Source organism: Eleutherodactylus coqui, chromosome 13 (genome assembly GCF_035609145.1).
Source record: "Eleutherodactylus coqui strain aEleCoq1 chromosome 13, aEleCoq1.hap1, whole genome shotgun sequence".
Lineage (NCBI taxonomy): Eukaryota > Metazoa > Chordata > Amphibia > Anura > Eleutherodactylidae > Eleutherodactylus > Eleutherodactylus coqui.
Window position 1 is genome coordinate 110,485,043 of NC_089849.1, and position 14,715 is coordinate 110,499,757.

The window sequence follows — 14,715 nt, forward strand, 5'->3', positions numbered from 1 at the left end:
AAGCTGCCTATTGCACTCCCAGCTTCTAATGTGGAGCCAGAATTGTAATTGGCGGCTTTGCTGCACCTCCCTTCCAAGCAGTGAGTAGTTGATCAACTACTGAAGGCCTATTCCAAGTATGGCTCATCTGTAGTATTTCCCTGGAAAACCCCTTCACTGCCTGAAGTTCCAATGCGGTGAACAGCTCCCTTCCCAAATCTAGTTATTCCCATGGTTTTTAAGGTATTGCGTAGGAATACAAAAACATAGCTGTTTTTTTTCAGAAATGGCACCACACCTTTTTATTGACTGTCAGGTATTAAATCCTTAGTGACCACTCATACATGTTGTAATCTCGCAGCGGGATCCAACCCGTGACCCTACAGTGACCACTGCAGCTCACCTGCTCTCGGCGTCTCCCCGTTCTGCTATGTGCCGGGTGCCGCCCAGCCGGAAAGAGCGGAGCGTCACCAGTGACGTTTCTGTGCGTGCCTCTGCGAGGCTCGCACAGAAGTAGGACATGCCGCGATTTGTTTACTGTGCGAGTTTTCACGCAGTCAAATCACGACTGTCTACATAGGATTAATGCAATCCTATGCAGACAGTCATACAGACAGAATTTCCGCCCGTGCCCACTGCTACGGCAGCGGGCACGAGCGGAAATTCTGTGGGAAATTCCGCCGCGGAATTTTCGCCCGTCTGCAGGAGGCCTTAATCCTCCGGGTAGGGAAGAAGAAGGCGTCAATCACACTCACAAGCTATCCTTTCAGCCTCTTCCATCTTCTCTGACCACAGAATTAAGGTGTCTGTGTGCATGCCAGCTCCAATCCAAAGACGGACAGGAAAAAGCTCAAAAGACCCACTCATGCACCTGGCAAACGCTTATATATCACAGTCACATGACATATAAAAAGATACTTTTCCAGACATAACGCATTCAGTGCTGCAAAGGTGCAATACATGTCATATTCATACACATAAAAGACAGTGGAAATACACATAAGCACAAGACTACCTAGATCATTCAGAAACTTCCAGAATTCATCACATCAACTTCTGTACACTACACATAGAATCATAGAATGGTCCAGGTTCATCTTGTGCATCCTCCCAGACAGATATTTGTCCAGCCTTTTGTTTAAATCCTTCTATTGAAGGAGAATTCGCCACCTCCCGTGGTAACCTGTTCCACTCATTGATCAATCACAACCATTTCGTAGAGGGAGGATTTATGCATCCCGTAACCAGGAAGTAATCCAGTATGGACAGCCGAGGACTGTGGCAACTGCATTGAGCTCAGGAAAGTAGCGTGAAGGACCTGGGCCAAGCTTGCTGTGTAAGAAAAATAAGACATTCCCCTAAAATAAACCCTAGCGCCTCTTTGGGGCAAAAATTTATATAAGACACTGTCTTATTTTTGGGAAAATGCGGTATATGCAATTTTTATTGTTTCTCCTCTAAATTGCATTAACTTCTAAAAAAACACTGTGAAGGTCAAAATACTCTTGACACCCCCCAGTAAATACATTAAGGAGTGTATTTTTATGTTTCTCAAAATTTTTAACAACTAATGTTAAATTTGTACGTCTCCTAAAGTTTTTCCAATGTGCTTCTAGAATAAGGTAACAGATGGAAATATATATCTCATCAAATAGTTGTACAGTATGTTTGCATATACTTGACATATTGCAGTAGAAAATTTGAAAAAACAACTAGCATTTTTTTTTTTCAAAATGTTTCCACTTTTGGCGCTTTTAATAGAATTTGATGAAAAAACTGTCAATTACTTGGATATGCAAAACACGAGAGGAAATTCTGTGGCGGGATTTCCTGCAGAATTTCTGCCCATGGCCGCTGCCATAGGACTGCATTAGAAAATCCTAGGCATGCTCAATTTCTGTGCGGGGCTCGCAGAGCCAAAGAGGTGAGTGCCACGCTGGTCCCTGCAGGGGCTTGGGTCGGGTCCCGCTGTGAGAATTCACTGTCCTCAATTTTGCATTTATGTGACGACTTTCTTAAGTTTGCACATTTACAGGAACTCCTCATCTGAACGTCTGCTTTACACCTAGATGGACAAACCTCATGAGATGACGGAGAACATATTAAGCCTCGCTTTTGAGATCATCTATCTTCTAACTGGAGAGGTGAGGGGCTCTGCGAATACACACAATCTGTGGCTACCTATTCTGTATGAAAAACCTAAAAGTAGAGGACAATGAGATGTTTCAGAAGATTACTTTTTGTAGGTCCGTGTTAGGGAAGCACTGGCACTCCACTCCTAAGTAATACAGTGTTGTACATCCTAAGAAAAAAACCTTTATCACAACATTGGTGCCAGTCTAGTAATTGAATCCACGTTCAAAAACCCAAACTAGCGTCTGGCACACAAGAACTGACCTAATGGTGCCAACCACAAAGTAGTTAAACCCAGGGATTGTCCACAGAATAGTCACTGCTATGTAAATGCTCCTACATGTGCAGCAGACCTTGTGTCTCAACTCCATTGCTTTCTACATTACCAACTAAAACTTGCATCTGAGCTGCCCTGCAAGTACAGTAACATCTTCCGATGCCAATCTCAAAAGTGGCGAAAAAGTAGTTTACAACTTGCGTAAGAACAGTGGTCTGTCATGATGATAATATGCCACGAATCCTGGACTGACGCACTGGGGTTGATTTACTACTGGAAATTCAACAGTTCTTTGGTGCGATAAAGGAGCATTCCTTTGCAGACAAGGGGTGTTGCCCACAATTAGGCAAAAAAGGTGTGATTTTTGTCACACTAAACTAACTCGTAGGTGGTGTAGTGGCCCGACGTGCATATATCTGGCCCCTTCATAACTGTCATACATGTCATGTCTTTATGTTTCAAAAGGTTTTATTGGGTTTAAATTTTCAAGTTGGCAACACTCTGCCGCAAAAACCCCACGCAGGGGGATAAAATCAGACTTTTACTGGAGTGCAGAGATTCCATTTTTAGATTAACACAAACAGATAATAAAAACAGTAAACAGGGTGACATTTTTAAATGTTGACAGGGAATAATCAAAATCTCTCCTTATATCTTACAAACAAGGAAAAGGTCCCAATATCTCCATTTTTTTCCAGTGATTTCAGGTCTCCTGAAACATATGGGCACATATTTGTTTAAATATCGTCCTTATTCTCTGGGTATGGTATCAGTTCCTCATCCTTTTACAGTCTCATGGAATAATGTAGATTGGGAACATTAGTAAAGAGTATCCAGGGATTCCAAACTTTTCAAATTGCAAAATTTTGTCTTTGCGTATAGCTACGAGTTTTTCATTCAAAAGAGTTTTATTCATGCGGGATATGAGGAGTTCAAATGGGAGTGTTGGTTTTCTCTATTGCTTTGCTATCGAGATACGTGCTGCCATGGTGATATATTGCAATAATTTAAAGGGGGCGTTGCGCATTCCTGTAGGTTTATTACCCAACAGTAGGACATAGGGGTTGGGTCCAGGGCTTATCCCGGTCACAGTGGCAATGAGGTGGGAGACCCTTCTCGAAAAACCTATTGGATAAGTCCACCATATGTGTTGATGCGTACCTATGTCATTACATCCTCTAAAACATAAATTGGAGATCTCTGGGTAGATAGCGTTTAGTCTCTCTCTCTGGTACCAGGTAAGCTCTATGTAATATTTTCAAGGATGTCTCTGTCAAAGAGATTTGCCAGCTATTTTTACTCAGTCTCGCAGCAGTGATGCCAACGATCCAATGACAAGGAGGAATGTAAATCTGATTCCCATTGTGACATAAAGGGGAGCTTGGAATCTTGGAATGTTCTATTCACGATGCTGTAGAAATGGGATAGGGTGCCTGGGTGTGTGGGGGTAAATTTACATATGGCCTCCATACCATTCATCTCCACTCTGGTAGATGGAGGCATGATTGAGGACCAATAGTGGAAAACCTGCATTATTCTCCACCATTCCTCTGGTGGAGGTCTATATTGGCTGTTAAAGGTGGATGTTGAAATCAATTTGCCGTGTATAAGAAAGTTGTAAAGAGAAGTCAGACTGTTTGTTTGCCACCATACGAATTGTGTCGCGTCCATGCCGGGGGGGAAAATCTGGGTTGTGGAATAGGGGGGTGAGTGGGGATGGGGTGGGTTGAGGGTTCAATTTGAATCTGGCTTGTCTCCATAGCAAGATGGAGAAAAATGAATATGGCGCACTATTTCTAAAGTTAGAGGAAAGGGGGACTTTTGTTCAGAGTAGGGAAGGCCAATTATACGGAGAGAACTGGCTATCCTCAATGGAGGTCCACAATGGGGATTGAGATCCAGCATAAATAGGCGGGATTTGCACCAAGCGGGCAGCTTTATAGTATTTCAGAATGCATGGAACCGAGAGGTTTCCATATTTTTTATGCAAACACATTATAAGTTTCGAAATTCTGTGGCTTTTATGTGCCCAGATGAAGGCAAAGATTTTTTTTTTTTTTTGAAAGGCTCGGAGATCTAAGGGAGGAACTGGAATAGGGAGTGTTCTAAATAAATAGAGCAGTTTTGGGAGTAAAGTCATTTTTATACTGTGAATGCGACCAATCCACGAGCGGTATGGGCAATCCCATCTGACTAGATCTAGACTTAGTTGACGAAAGAGCGGTTCATAGTTCCATTTGTAAAGAGAATCTAGTGTGTTTTGTGAGCTTAACTCCAAGATAAGATAAATATAGGCGTTGAGTTTTAAATTGAAAATTAAGCTCCATTAGTGTTTGTGTATGTGAGGGAGTATTGCAGTATAGAATTTCTGATTTTGACTGATTAATTTTGAGGCCTGAAATAAGACTAAATTTCTCTAGAAGGGCTAGTAAGTTGGGCAAAGAGGTTAGTGGTTTAGTTAAGGTTAAAAGTAAACTGTCAGCGAACAGACTGAGCTTGTTGTTGGACTTGCCCACCAATAATCCAGTGATATTTGGGTTTTCCCGAATGGCAATGGCCTATGCCTCTATTGCCAATGCAAATAGGGCAGGTGAAAATGGGCAACCTTGACGGGGACCCCTCAAAATTTGAATTGGTGGATGGGTTGACGGAATTTTAAGATATGCGGAGGGATTGGAATAGAGGGCAGAAATTACATTTAGGAAAGGGCCAGCGAATCCCAGTTTGCGAAGAACTAAATGGAGGTAGGGCCATGAAAGAGAATCAAAGACCTTCTCTATGTCTAACACTAAGACTGACATGGGGGCTTTGGTGGTGTTAGCGATATGAATAAGATTTAGTATTTTTCTTACATTATCAGGGGCTTGCCTGCCTGGGATAAAACCTACCTGGTCTCGATGTATTAGTGAGGGTAATAGTCTATTAACCCTGTAAGCAGATGTAGGGTAGCAGATTTAGGACAGTAATGGGAGGGTCAGGGAGTTGGTGAGGATCCAGTCCAGTCTGTCGTGGTGTTTGTGGGCTGGGGAAAAGTAGGTATAGACTCTCTTATGTTGATTGAATTCTCTCCAGGTGTCTGATGATGATGATAATAATTGGAATGCTTCTTTAAACCTTGTCCTCGGGTTTTTATCTCTCGGGGAAGATACTGGAGAGGTGGAGTCGATATTAGGATCATAGGTAAAATCTCCACACCATATAATTCTAGTATAATCTAAAGTAGTGAGAATATCACAATTTGCTAGGAAAAATTCTATTGGGTTGTCATTTGGTGCGTAGGTATTTACAATACAGAGTTTATCATTATATAGCTCTCCCACTAGGATTAAATATCGTCCCTGATTGTCGCATAAAGAGTTAGTCAGTGTGAAAGGGAGGGAGCAGCGTAGGAAGGTGGATACCCCCTACTTTTGGTGACATATCTTGAGTGATAGTTTGCTTGGTAGCGAGGGTTGAAGTATTTTGGGATAGACGTAGTCGAGAAGTGGGACTCCAGGATACAAATGATATCAGGTTTATGCCTTTCATAGTCAATGAAAGCCTTTCTGCATTTACTTGGGGAGTTGAGACCTCGGACATTATGACTCCATACACCACACGTAATGTTTTGAAGTGGTTAGTCTGCTGATTTTAGGAGTATATTGGTTGGGCCTAATCCTACAAGGAGGAGCCCCTAGATTTTTCTGGAGAGTGGGATATGTTGTTGAAGACAAAGTGTAGTACCCTGAAATCAGAAATAACAATCAAAGAAACATTACTAATAACTTTCCTAGTAACCTTAAATAGGAGAACAATTAAGATGCGTGGGAGGTCCTTGTAGGGAACCAACCTAAATCGCATATGCCAGTCGGACAGCATATTGTCCGTGGTTGTGGCAGTGATCTTATATAAAACAACCAATGACCTAAAGGCCATAAGAATTGCAACAAAATCTCTAATTAAGCTCTACTGTTGTAGTAGAGTAAGGTGCTCCATCAGTGCATTCTCTAGAAGTGGGGAAATAATGCAATGAGAACCACGTCCAAGAGGAAATCTGAAAGGGTTATACATTACAGTTCTGATGGGATATCGAGATGTTCCAGATCTTCCTTATGTAGCATCTTGAGAGGGCGGTGGATGGGACCTCTGGTGCCTGCTATCCCAAAGCCTTGCAGGGTGTTGGGATAATGGAGGTTGTTGTCTTGAGGTTGTGAGGTCATCGAATGGAATATTTGTGGCCCGAAGTATTTCTTGCCCCTCGGATAGCGAATGGATGATGTGTTCTTGATCTTCAATTTTAAAGGATAGCATAAACGGGAAGCCCCAGCGGTAGCGTAGCTGTGCCTTTTGTAATGCCAGAGTAATAGGTCGTAGACATCGCCTGCGTTCGAGAGTGAATGGGGCTAAGTTCGCAAAAATCTGTACTCCTTGTTCTGTACCTGGAAGTGGAGACACATTTCTGGCAGCTGCGAGAATCATGTTCCGAGTTTCTGGATAATGGAGTTTTAGAATAATGTCCCTGGGTTGGTTTGGGCTGCGGGGTTTATTTAGAGCTCTATGGATCCGATCCATTCTGAAGAGGTTCACGTCTGCTTGTGGTAGTAGGGCCTGGAAAATATTCAATGCTGCTTCTTTAAGTGATACAAAATGCTCGGGTAATCCACTGATATGCAAGTTCGCTCTTCTTAACCTATTTTCAAGATCTTCCAGCTTTAATTCTATTTGATCAATTCTCTCTTTGTTCTCTTTGATATGGTTTCTATCGAGATCCATTGCCTCGATGATTTCATCAGTTTTCAACGTCATCTACCCGTTGGCCAAGTTTTTGTATTTGTTTGGAAAATTCGGAGATGGCTCCTTGTAACTCTTTTTTTTTTTTTAAAAAGCTGTTGGATATTCTAGTATAGGTTCTTAATATCAAGATTTAGGAGACCAGAGCTGCCTTGAGGGAGATTTGAGGAAGTTGGGTCATTATTTCGAGAAGTGGGGGGATGGTTCGGGCCTTGATCTTCCATATCTGAAGATTGTTGGGAGCGAAAAATGTCTGGGATTGTTTGAGATAGATTATGGGGTGGAGCTGCCTTGGAATTTTTCCTGTACTTTGGCATAGTAAACTGGATGTTATAGTAGAAAAGATAGTTCATTTGTGAGATTGGGTGTTGCAGCTTAAGGTGATCATCTACCACCAGCAGGTCGGGGGTAAATATAGCGGCATATAACCTCCGAGCATGCGTCCACTGGATTTTTGCATTGTTAGATTTCCAGCATAAACCAGATAGAATTTAATGTCCACCTATGTTTGCAGATGTAGTGCTTGCCGTGAAGATTGGTTAGAGTTTAGAGTTGCCTCTCACAAAAAATTAGGGCTCTACGTCCCTCAAGGAAAGCGCCTTTAAATTGCCTGGTGTTATTGGCAATAGTAGACGTTTGCTGCATGGCCTGCTTTGTGATGGCTGTGATGGATTGATCGGGGAGAAGTTGAGATCAGCAGAGGTGTGGGTGCTGCCTCTGGAGAGTGTGCCGGGGGGGGGGGGGGGGGGGGTCCCCGCTCTTCTACACTGTTGCAAGGGGGGTCCTCTCAACTATGGTCTCGCACAAAATGGAGGTTATCTGGTATGCAGGGGGAGCCCCCCACGCCCTGGGTCAGCAACACCACAGCAGCAGCTCCCCAGTCGCCATGGCCCCGTGCTGTTTTCACTGGGGGAATAGGTGGGGGTGCAACGGTACACTCACCACCGTCCCTGGTGTCCTCAAGGTCTTCTCTCCGGGAAGGAGATGTGTGGGGAAGTGCCCCTCTTGTTGTCGGCAGAAATCGGCGCCACAGGCCTGTGTCCCAGGGGTAGCGGAGGTCTCCGGCGGTTCAGGGACGTCTTCTGTCTGCAGCCGCTGCCTGGGGCCTGTTTCCTCTGCTCACCATAGTGTCCCACCTCCTGTTTCCCGCCAGGCGATATTATGTCTCCAATCCCTCTTGTCCGGCGGCACTTTCCCCGCTGCATTGTAGCTCCACGGTTTCTCCTCTCCCACTGCTTCTGCCTCCGGTCACTCCGGGATCGCCTCCTGGCCGATGGCGGCCGGCGCTCTAGCCCGCGGCTTCTCTTGGGAAGGTAGGCCTCACCTCTTACCAGCCCCGATCTCTCCTTGAGACAGCTCAAAATACTTGTCTAGGCCTGGTGAGACCCGTCCTCCGCTTTTTGGGTCTCTCCCACCTTTTGGTGCAGGTTCTACATGATCAATATGAAAAATTGTGTGGCAAAATAGACTAATTGGCTACCGTATTATGAGTCCTTGTGCTGTCCCAGTCTAAACTCACAGTGCACGGATCAAATATATGTCCATGTGAAGGAGTCTGAATGAGTAATCTTCAGAATTCAAATATTTTTTCTGATATTTTAATTTGCTGCGGAAAAAATGAAAGACTCAAATTCAGGGATCCAAATATATTTTGCAGTTTTAGAACCTGTATGTTGCAGCTAGGTCAAATAAGTAAACAGTATAATAAGGTACTTTTCCTGCTGCTCCAGCTTATTTCAGCATCCCATGGAACCCCATACACCATCACAGGTCAGTTTTGGCCCCTTGGTGATTTCTGTTGGGCTCTGTGCAGGCACAGACTGGCCTGCAGGTGAAACCACCCTCTTTCCCCCCCCCCCCCCCGATGGGTCCTGAACCAGAAGTGCGCCCCACAGTCCTTTTAACCCCACAGTACATTTGCTGCAGTTCATACAGATAGGCAGTATACATCCATATAATAAAGTGGCTAGTTTATCTATTTCTATAGACCTATAGGCTGGCTGAGATGGAAGAGGCCTAGAATTGGAAGATAGTGGGCTGGCATCAGGAGGCCATCCACTATCTTCCAATCTTGGGCCTTTCATTTTCTTTTTTTAGCTGTGGTGGGCCCGGGAATGGATTTTACTGCTGGGCCTTAGGTACCTCAGTCTGACTCAAGATCTATGACTTATACAGCATGGAATCACAGGGCAGACTGAGCTATTCTGTGCAGAGACAGCCAAAGACAACTAAGAAATCTTCCTGATTGAAACCTGACTGGTAGCCTTTAATCTTGCAGAATTACACGATAGTGAAGAAGTCTATAGACCATATTCTACCGGGCAGTGACTCTCTACTATTGGAAGGGTTGTGCAGCAACCAGATTCCCATCATGGAACGGACACCTCCATCACTGGTGCAGAAGAATAAGATCCTAGAAATGGCCAACAAGATCATTTATCTGCTGACTGGAGAGGTGAGCACTGCTGGGATGTCATATAGGAACACTAAGAGAGGTGTCTAAATGATGACTGTATTGTGGTTTGTGTTAGGTTCCTATAAGATACGAGGACATCACTGTCTGTTTCACCATCAAGGAGTGGGATTATGTACTAGGACACAAGGAGCTCTACCAAGATGTTATGATCGAGGATCACCAGCTTTCCACCATAAAAGGTAATCCATGGGTTCTAAAAGATACGATTTCTCTTTTCAGACTTCTTGGACGTCTATTGCAATGTTCTGTATATTTGAGCCCTAATGCTTCGCCATTATTAACAGATAACTCTCACGATAGAATTCCAAGAGAACAGCGTACCTGCAATGATTGCTCAATCAGCCACGTTGATGAATCTGAAAATCATATTCAAAAATTACCCAAAATAAATGCTGAAAAATCAAAGCGATTTTCTAGGGTGCAACACAAACCAGACCTAAACCAGAGTCCACCAGATGTTTCTTATGGCAATAAAGATAAACAGATGGATATTAAATATATTCTAGATAAGAAAGAATCGAGAACCTTGTGTAAAGACCATTGGAATGATACAATGGAGCATCTGCCGAAGGACCTGGATGCCTTAAAGTGTAAAGAACCTTCAACTCTGCAAGAAGAAGGCAACCTCCCAGATCTGGATGAAGGTTCACAGGGGTCATCTGTGTCTGTGTTTGAACATAAGGATGCCACAAACCAGAAACAAAAACCTGCCCTCATCAAATGCAACCAGTGCAGTAAAAAGTTCAATCGTAAATCTGCTTTCATAGCCCACTACAAGACTCACTCTGTGCCTGGTATCTACACCTGCAATGATTGTGGAAAATGTTTTACAAAGAATTGGCGCTATGTTATCCATCAAAGAAGCCACACAGGAGAAAAACTATTCTCCTGCTCGGAATGCGAGAAGTCTTTCAGCTGCAGATCTTATCTGATGAAGCATCAAAGGATTCATACAGGAAAGAGACCCTTTTTGTGTAAGGAATGTGGAAGACGTTTTTTTGGAAGCTCACACTTGGCCCGACATTTAAGATTGCACACTGGGGAGAAACCATTCTCTTGCGCGGAGTGTGGTAAGAGTTTCACCGACAAGGCCAGCTCTCTAAAACATCAGCAGGTCCACACAGGAGAGAAGCCATTTTCTTGTTCGGAATGTGGAAAATGCTTCGCAAGCAAAGGCAGTATTGTTGTGCACCTTCGTACTCACACAGGGGAACGGCCCTTTAAGTGCGCAGAATGTGGATTTTGCTTTTCTGACAAATCACGACTTCGCAAACATCAGAATATCCATGTAGGGGTAAAACCATTCTCCTGCTCCGAATGTGGCAGAGTATTTGCACGAAACGCACACCTTGTCAGACATCAACGGACTCACACAGGGGAGCAGCCATATTCATGTACTGAATGTTACAGACGGTTTACGAATAAAGTCAATCTTGTTAGTCACATGAGGTCTCACACGGGGGAGAGACCATTTTCTTGTACAGAATGTGGCAAGAGCTTTGTGTTTAATGCCCAGCTTACTGTCCACCAAAGGACCCACACCGGTGAAAAGCCTTTTGCTTGTACCTTCTGTGAGGCAAAATTCTCCAGTAAACCAAACCTTGTTAAACATGTCAAGATTCACACAGGGGAGAAGCCATTCCAGTGCACAGAATGTGACAAGTGCTTCACCCGGAAGTCCCATCTAGCCGTGCATACCAAGACTCACCGCAGAGCGTCGACTTATTCTTGTGATAAGTGTGGAAAATGCTTTAAATTTAAGGGTTTTCTGGAGAGACATGTAAAAATTCATGAAAGATAGAACATTTTATGAAGTTTCCTAGTACCAGTGGAGAAACCCAACGCAAGTCTTTGTTTAAGGGAGAATTTTATCCGTAGGCCGATTTGACTTTGGGGAAAGTCTCAAAATCTAAAACTTCAGCTATGACTACAATTTAACCAACTCTCTCACAGTCATGGGTATAAAGAGGTAATGTTTATTTTGTGGGCATCCTCATCCATGCACACATTATCCCTCTATGTCACAGGCAGAGGGGCAGCTAAAGTGGCTCTGCAGTTTGAAGGATCCACCAAATTTACAGGATGGGGACAAAAATATGGAGACACCATATGAAATACATAGGATTTTAATCATTTGCACTGAGGTGCCCTTTTGACCCCTGTTTGGTTGACATCTTATCTGCCAAATTTGTGTTTACTTCACCCCTTGCCCTGCTCTAGGTGGTTTGGGGAGCCAAATGTAACCATCTTACTCGATCAGATGTTCACTTCTGCCCGGCAGCATCTGTGTAGCACTACCTCCACCTAAAATCAGTCTCTACATGTCTTAATGAAATAGGACTTATAATTCCATGTAATTTAAGGCATGCATTTAGTATGGTGTTTCCATATTTTTGTCCACCCCCCTGTATCCTGCCTGCTCCACATTAATATGTCCTGAGGGAAGGTTGACATTGTGGTTCATTGTAATCACACTTGAGCTTTCAGATTTTGAGTGGTGTTAGTTAAACTAAATGCCCCCAATTCTGCACAGTGTAGAAAGGGGGTACTATGTGCACTTTTTCGAGAGAAGATGGTATAACTTCAGTTAATGGCAATTATGGATTTTGGGGCCAGTCTTAAGTTAGATGACACCATGTGCAGAATTTTCTTGTTCTAAAAATGGTATATATTGGTGGTATCTTGATTGTTGGCCCACTTTAAGTCATCATCGGATATTTTAATGTTTGTTGTTGGAAAACCACCTTAAGGGCGGCTGTCAAAGTGAATCTGGTGCTTCCCTCTGCTCTCTGCTAATATGCACATCAGCTGCTAGTTGGGGTGCTGCACTGATATTGCAGCGTGGAATCGGGGAGAGGGATGTGCCCTCTGCAGTTGGTCCAGACGTACACCCTTATGGCTCACCCTAATGGCTATATATGTCTAGGTCATGGCACCATTTCCCATCCAGAAAAGATTTAATAGAGCGTCAGTTGGGTAATTCAAGGTGTTCTCTGTTTTCTTATGTTGTGGTGATGGTCCATGGCTTTGATGTCAAGTTTCTGGCTCTAAACTCAATGCCAGGATGGAGCTTGAGTAGCATTAAAAACCAACCAAAGTGGAAGCCTGAGGATTTTGGTCAGTATTATAGGAAGTAATCGAAGAGTGCATCAGTAGGCGTTGAGGAAGATGAGAGGTTCTATATACCATACCTGATAGAGCTTCAAAGTAGACCATTTTTTTGAGATGGAAGAATATCACAGGCTGAATTCATATTGCCATATTTAAGTCCTTCGTGTATATATCCAAAACAACTCATGGAAACCCTTGCTTGCTTTACTCAAATGGGATTCATTCCCATTTTTCGCATGTAATATGCAACCCTTTACATGTACTGAAAATAGATCAAGCAGCAATGTCTTACCAGAGTAATTGTTCTGTTTCTCAGGATGGAAAGGTTTGTATCTTGTATCTTTCTGAACAAATAAACTCAATCTGAAGTGTTCACAAAATAGTTTCTCTGATAGCTACAGTTTCCTGTCTCAGGTTCTACCGTAATAAGTGTTAATCAGCCAACACTTCAATAATGCTCTACTACATTTCTTTTCTATTGGTGTTCCTGCTCGTTCTCCTCCTCTCACACTTCATGAGAAGTTGTCTGTTCTCATAACCTGGGTGAAAGCTTTACTCTCAGAAATGTCTGTATGCACTAGTTGCCCACACAAGGATCAAGGTCCAATTTTGCTTCCGTACCTGTAGGACTTTCAGGGAAAGAGGTAGAATTGTAATACATGATCTAAGACCAGCCAATGCTTTAGGTGACTACGCTGGCTCTTTTGATAGAATATGCCACTTGAACTAGACTTTTCCCATTCCTTTTTTCGCTGCCAACAGTATGCTTGACACTTGCCTGCTAATTACAGAGCCTGTAGGCTTGGTTAGCAACTTGTGATTGCTGTGATTTAGGTTTATTAGGTAGTAATTTGATGTCTATTTTCTGCAATGGCACATAACTCTCTCCCATTATGGTAGACTACACCACCAGAGCATCACGCTCAGCACCACTGACTGCCTTCCATCCCCCCCCCCCCCTCCTAACTACACATGGCCACTCACATTAAAGGGATCTGGGCAGGTATATTTTTTAGACTAGCCCGCTTCCTGATTCTAGCAGTGCCCACCGCCTAAGTCTGTGTGCTGACCGAAAATCTGACTCTTTTTAGGGCTCGGGTCCATAGGCAGGTCGGATTCCGCATGCGGGAGCCCACAGCAGAGTCCGACCCAGCCTGTGGCCGGTGACCCTACGTACATGTCTGGGGCTTTTTTCTATACTGCGGATGTGTGCAGAAGTACTGTCCGGCGCACATGCGTAGTACAGTTCTTGTTTTTTTTTTTGTTTTTTTTTAAACTCCTGATTTTCCACGACTCATCCGCATTGTCAACTGTGGACAAGCCGCGGATCGGACGGCTTCTATTGACTTCAATGGAAGCCATCTGCACGGAATCCGCACTAAAATGGAGCATGCTGAGATTTATTTTCCGGACCCAAAGATCTGTAAAACAAATCTGCATGCTTTAATTCAGGTGCGGATGCCCATACATCCCTGTGGGCGCCTTGAATTGGGTCTTCTGTGTGGATTCTGCAAATCAAATCTGCCTGTGGACATTGGGTCTTAGAGTCCCTTGCATACAAGTCTGTGGGAGAAGTGTGGCGCACGGGACTCTGAAAAGAGTTAGTTTTTGGGCAGCACACAGACTTGAGCGATGGGCACCAGGTAGCAAGCGAGTATAAAATGGGGTCCCTGTCCCCTCACAGCACCATCACTTAGATTATGGTGCTTTAGACGGATGTCCTATAAGATGCACTGTTTTTGTTTCCTCTTTAAACCTACTATTTGAGTCAAATGTGGTGCAGGCTTACCTCCTGAAAGTCCTGTATATGGGAGCAGCGGCCCCCAAAGTAGTGCAGGTAACTGTCATGTAGGCACTTGCAGACTGTGGTTGCTCACAAGGCAGACATGCTGCGGATTACAGTAGCAGCATAGTGGATGAGATTTTCAGACTCCTTTGTGGTAGAAAAAAATGTAAATTGATCTGTGTT

General features: G+C 43.7%; 1 protein-coding gene across 1 annotated transcript in view; it reads left to right on the forward strand.

Annotated features, from left to right (window-relative positions):
* Positions 1 to 11,436, forward strand: part of LOC136587434 (zinc finger protein 665-like) — a 112,607-nt gene extending 101,171 nt beyond the window's left edge. Inside the window, exon 6 of the mRNA XM_066586001.1 lies at positions 10,504 to 11,436. Coding sequence (XP_066442098.1) covers positions 10,504 to 11,436 — 933 coding nt within the window. The remainder of the gene's footprint in view (positions 1 to 10,503) is intronic.
* The last annotated feature ends 3,279 nt before the right edge of the window (positions 11,437 to 14,715 follow it).